General features: G+C 36.1%; 1 protein-coding gene across 10 annotated transcripts in view; it reads right to left on the bottom strand.

The window, feature by feature from the left end:
• Positions 1 to 426: 426 nt before the first annotated feature.
• TRIP12 (thyroid hormone receptor interactor 12) overlaps positions 427 to 6,000 on the bottom strand; it is a 79,586-nt gene continuing 74,012 nt past the window's right edge. For all 10 annotated transcript variants that reach the window (XM_080409603.1, XM_080409609.1, XM_080409611.1 and 7 more), the window contains 4 exons: positions 5,097 to 5,210; positions 3,215 to 3,309; positions 2,889 to 2,992; positions 427 to 1,836 (listed from right to left, as the gene is read on the bottom strand). In XM_080409603.1, the coding sequence (XP_080265729.1) occupies positions 1,640 to 1,836; positions 2,889 to 2,992; positions 3,215 to 3,309; positions 5,097 to 5,210 (510 nt within the window). In that variant the 3' untranslated portion in view covers positions 427 to 1,639. The remainder of the gene's footprint in view (positions 1,837 to 2,888; positions 2,993 to 3,214; positions 3,310 to 5,096; positions 5,211 to 6,000) is intronic.

Here is a 6,000-nt window from a genome sequence, read left to right as displayed (position 1 = left end):
CTGTTAATGTTCACTGGAAGAATGTCCATTACAAATTCTGGAAGTACAAGTTCTTCAGCTAGATAAAAGAAAATTTGTTAGTTAGGGGAAATACTAGCCTGATTAGCCAGAATTTAACAATGTCTAAGCACTGAAATGAATTTTGATTTCTCAAAGTTGAATAAAAGTAATTAACTATCACATTTTCATAGAGATTAACTATATAGCAGGTACATCTGAGGAATATTTGTAATTGCCCATTTTTTGAACCCATAGAAAGGAAAAAAATTCCCTCTGAGTTGGAGGTCTTAAAAGGTCTTGTTTTAGTAGTAAATCATCCACAAGTTGCAGGCTGTTAGCCAAGTAGATTTAGGACGATTTACTTGCATTAGAGTAATTTACACAATTGAACTTTATGCATACAGTACAAAACTATGAACAAAAAGGTGAAGCAAACTTTTTTATTTATATTCAGGTAAAAACATTAACCTGATGAAGTAAATTATTGCAGATTTGAGAAATCAGCACATAAAACAGTTGGACAGAGCATTGCTTACAGGTGCTTTATCTGTGTCAAAAGACAAAGGCTGAACTGTTTGTTCCAAGCTAGTGCTGGGGAGAAAAAAAAAAAAAAAGAAAAAAAAAAGAACAAAGAAAAAGCTACAAAAGTAACCAGGAACTTAGATCAGGAACAAGAAAACTGTTTACTCAAACAGGGAATGAAACAACTAATTTTCCTTTTAAAAAACTTTACATCAATTCAAAATGCTCTGGCCTTACCACAATACACACTGGCCAGCCCAAGCTGTGGACTTCAACTACGTAAAAGAAATAATTCTTTCTAGCCTCTAGTAAGAGGCTTTTGCTGCCTGAATCACTGTGTAAACAGCTCTAGAGCGTTGACTGGTAAAGACTGTCGCCATTATATCCTACCACTACAGTAAAACTATGCTATAAGAAAGGTTCTACCTAGTTACAAAGGCTGAATTATATTGACAATATATATTTGATTTCAGTAAAATTTAAATTATCTTAATCAGAGAAAGAGGCACGGAGCAGATAAATGCCCGTGCTAACCAAAACATAACAATTGTTGAATGTTGCACACAAAAAGAACCAAGTGAATTGCACATCAGACGATACATGAGGATGGGTAAAATTAGAGGCAGGTGAGGGTACACAGAACTAGTCTACTAAACTAGATTCATGAAATACATGGTGTAATTTAATTTCTGTACTTTAATTTCTGTACTTATGTACAAAAGTTGTCTTTGGAGGAAAAACTTCAGACTTAGCTAGATGGATACACACAGCCCAGTATTAAACTGCACAGCGACATTTATTGTTCCAGCCTGGAAAAACATCCCTTTTTAAATTTCACACAGCAAAGCAAGTTAAAAACTTCACTCATCAAATAAATGATAATTTAAACAAGAACTTGCTAAAGAAACCTTGTCACAACAACTTTTAGGGCCTGATCACTTTAAGTCCATAGGGGCCTTTAATGAATATCAACCAAGTGTCTTTGTTTATAATCTGCAAGCCGTTATTCTACAACAAGAAGGCGTAACACGTTTCCTTGACTCAGGTGATATATTTAGAAAAGAATCAAGAGTTTCTCTTTTGCTGTAACAGGCAGACATTGCATTTTTCATTGTGATCAGGAAAGATGGAATGACTGCTGCCCTTCTCTCGCAGCTATCAAGAGTTTTTCACGCATTATCTCAATAGTTGAATAGTCCGGCAATTTGAGATAGTTCACACAAGTCATTACTGAGGGTAAGAAATCATCTGGATTCTCTGTCGACTCAAATGTCTTGCGTACAATTGTCAACGGAGGATTCAAACTTCGAAAGCCTGTTAATGAGAAACAGCATTCAGAATCAGGTTGTTCGCCTTGAAAACCCACAGTTAATACTGTAGACATCCAACAGTGACAGAATCGTGCATCTCGCAGCTTTTAAAAATGGAGATTAAGAAGTCTGTTTAGAATATGGCTTAATAAGGCCACGTAGCAAGGTAAAAACTACTTAAAATCCTGTCTGTAGATTAGTTTTCCAAGATGAGTTAGAAAAAAAAAGAAATAAGCTAGACACATCTACTTCTAATTCTGTTCTCTGCATGTATAAAAAGCATTATGGTTGTAATAGTTTTGGGTTTTTTTAAGAGTTTGTTTGTTACATGCACACTTTCTAAGATTCTCAGAAATAATCTATGACCATGGTACCTAGTTTTTTTACTTCAGCTAAGGTTTTTATACTCCTAACCCTAATCCTGTCTGCATCACCTCTCCACAAAAAAACAAAAAACTCTAATTTTTTTTTTTTTTTAATCAACTCTTTCCCCCAAACCCCAAAGAACTGAAGTAACAGAACAGATGCATAAATTCTGGTTTTACTAGCAAAGCATTCAGCTGAGAACACAGGAAAATGCTTATCGCTATGCTAGTATTGTCTCCTTTCCAGACAAGAGATTATTGTTTTCAGGTAGCAATGTATCATGCTGTTGTTGTCATAACTTAATGCACTTCTAGCCAAGGAATAACAACTTAATGCACTTCTAGCCAAGGAATAAAGTATTACAGGTTTTCAGGGTGGTTTCCTCCCTGCCCCCCCCCCCCCCCCCTTTTTTTTTTTTTTTAAGTTTTGAACTACTTTTTGCCTTCCAATAGGTTATCTGGTAACATAAATTAAACCTGAAGAGAGTCAACTGAATGAAGCATCATGGGATCAACACAAAACTTACGAGAATTCTACTTGAAGACTACCCCACCACTTCTGAAACTAGTAACATCAAACAACCTCTAAAATACTTTGTATTTTTTTCCTATACTGAAATAATCCACTTATTCTGAAAAGCAGAAATAACACTGACTTCATATACAGCAATATGTAATGAACAAAACCTACCTCCTACAGGCAGTCTGGGGCTACCCGTCACAAACTGAAGAAACAGTCTTTGCTGCTCACTATCAAAGCTACTGAGAATTTCAAAGAGATACTTCACTGCTCGACTAAGGAGGGAAAAAAGCAAACTTTTATTTTGTTTATAGTTAAAATAATTGCATCAGTTTCACATTCAGTGCAGTATGAATATTTTCAAATTAATTTCATATACTGTTATTCAAGCTACAGTTACATTCATTATATATATAAAAAAATAAAATTACATTCAAGATTAAATACGTATCTTTCTAGTGCTAGTATTTATTTCTTAAACACCACCACCGTATTACCTGTCATGTGTATAACCGTGATCTGGCCTGCAACATTCCATTAAAGTCTTTGCATCCCAAGTATCTGTTTTACTGCCGCACAACAGCTGCTCCAACTATAAAGTTAAAAAATAAGGAAGTAAGTTTTCCCCTTTGTAACCTGAGGCAGAACAAGTACTGTCCATCCTGACTGCTGTTACAGCGTTCTACTTTCTGGAATGGTTTGCTGCAAAACAGTCTCAGTCACCCCAAGTAATCCTCCCAAATTCTTTGACTGCAATAGCTTCATCGCAGCGACAGCCTCATCTGCTGAATCTGCCTTTGCACACAATTCACTACCACATGAGAAGCCAAACAGAGCTCTAGAGACAGTCCTAACAAGCAATTTACACTAGAGAACCAGAAGTGCCTTAACTTTTTGGAAATCTCAGCATTTTAAAGAAATCTAGGGAAATGGGAAGAATAAAGTGTTTACACTTGCTTTTTAGAGTTCTGAGCTCTTCTTATAAAGGGAGAAAAAAAATAATCATTAGACAAAGATGGATCTGTCAAATAGCAGTTTTGTACTTAAATTCTTTTGCCTGTTACTTCTATGCATTCGGGCAAGCAGAGATGACAGGCTACAGCCAAAACACTGAGTACTTTTAAGGGCATCCTTCCATGATACAGAAGCTGTAAAGCCCCATTTCAATAAAACTGTAATTTTGACACACCTAGCTGTTCTGTTCATGAACAAAAGAATTTTACCAGCTCTTTATAATAGTTTACGAAAGGTTTGTAAAAAGGTTCAAATGGCTGGATAGCTATCAGCAATGGAACATGAGATCACACACATGTATTCCACCACGGAAAAGGTATAGGATCTCTCTCACTACCTCTATGATTTAATTTTGATCAACTGTATTAATAGATTAGCAATAGACTAGTGTCCGTATTTTAAAGTTCCCAGGCAGAAGTAGGCACCAAACCATGCCAAACAACAACAGGACAGAAGAACAGCATCACGTATGCCACAAAACAGAAGAATGGGTAAAACACCAGAGAAACTAGAATAATCTGCCATTTTTACTAGCCTTAAATTCATTGCCGAAAAAAAGGTAGTGATACTTTTAAAAAGCAGCACCAACAGAGGCACAAAGAAAAACCACTATGAGCAGTTACAGATCTCAGCTTTAAGAGACTCGTATCGCAAAGCGTCAAGAACAAGGGAGTGACACAATGGCTTGGCTAACATACTCCTTCAGAGCATGCTTAACATTTTTTCATGAAGTTAAAGGTATAAGTTTATGAAGGTAAACAAACCCCTTCAAGGTACAGTCTTCAAATAAACTTCCTAAAGGTAGAGGAATAAAACGTTCTCTCTTCTAGTCCAGACAACCATAATTGTGTCTCAATTCAGCCCACTTAAAAATGTAAGAATTTTACAAGGAAATTGATATAGTGGGTGGCAAGAACAAGACCAACTACCCTTATTCTTTACCCCTCTATCTGAATTTCCTCTTACTGTCTAAAGCTTCATTAAAGAACTAATTTTTTTTTTAATAGACTGTCCAGGTAGCATCCATGTCTGTGTCTATAGCTACTATGAGGTACTGCAATACAAGGAATTAAAGTATCCATACCAATAGAGAGCCTACATATATAAATTTAAGGACTATCCAGAAAAGCTGGATACGATACACTGAGTCTTAAAGAAAACTGAGCTGTTCATGATAAAAGCATCAAATAAATAACCACCGAACACAGGAAACTAAGTATGCAATTTAAAGGACATCAAGTTTTACTAACATGCATCAGACACGTAATGTAATCAGACTGTCACAAATGCACTGCACCCAGTTCAGACTATCCACACATACAGATACAAGGTTATAAAAGAATCAGCAAAAACACATTTACCAACCTCCTCAGGATAGAAGTACTGAAGATGACTGAGGGGGAAGACTGATTCAAATCCATCTCTGAATGAGTCAAACTGTCTGGCAACACCTTCATTTAGTGCCCAGAATATAACCAACTGCAGGGAGAGAGGAGGAGAAAAAAAAAAAAAAAAAGAAAAAAGTCATTTGAACAAAGGAAGCATGGAATGATCGCTACTGTACAAAAGCCTACAGCTGCAGAAAAAACCTGCAGAAGCCTAGCCCTATGGTCACTGTAGTTGCGGCAGTGTTTGAACTTTGATTCATGGAGCTGCTCCATCCACAGCCTTGCCTCACCCTGCCTTAATTCATAAGCTCATACTGCTGCATGTGTGTAAAGTGCAGTCCTGCTGCAATGCAACAGACACAGAATTTGTTGGGGTTCCTTTACAATTCTGTCATGTAGTCTGTCATTGCAAATTGGCAAAAGTCATTTGGGGTTCAAACAACGCTGTATTTAGACCACTAAGCATGCAACTCATGCAGAATTTAAACATAATGGCCTTTATTTTTGATATAACAAGGTTAATATGTGCAATTCGGAATAGCTGGTTAAACTGAATCTATTTAACAAAATATTTTAAAACAAATTAAACATTTATTAGGTATTTTTAGAAGCCTAACACAGGTGTTCTCTGTGTATATGGATATCCATTTAAAATTCAGCAACTGAAACAGAAATCCTTAGGGCATCACAGGCAGTATTATATTACTTTCCCCACGGAAATATATACGTCCCTTTTCTAATACATTGTTACAAAAAGTAACTTTAGTGGGTTTGCTATATTTAAAAGCTTATTATAAGAATATATGGGAAAGAGAAATGGCGTCATTTCATGTTACTGGGATTTGGTTAGGAATCGTAAGGCAAACAACAGTAAGACAGTA

This window comes from Falco punctatus, assembly GCF_963210335.1.
Source record: "Falco punctatus genome assembly, chromosome: 13".
NCBI lineage: Eukaryota > Metazoa > Chordata > Aves > Falconiformes > Falconidae > Falco > Falco punctatus.
Note: the sequence above shows the minus strand (reverse complement) of the source record. Positions and strands in the feature narration are given on the sequence as shown.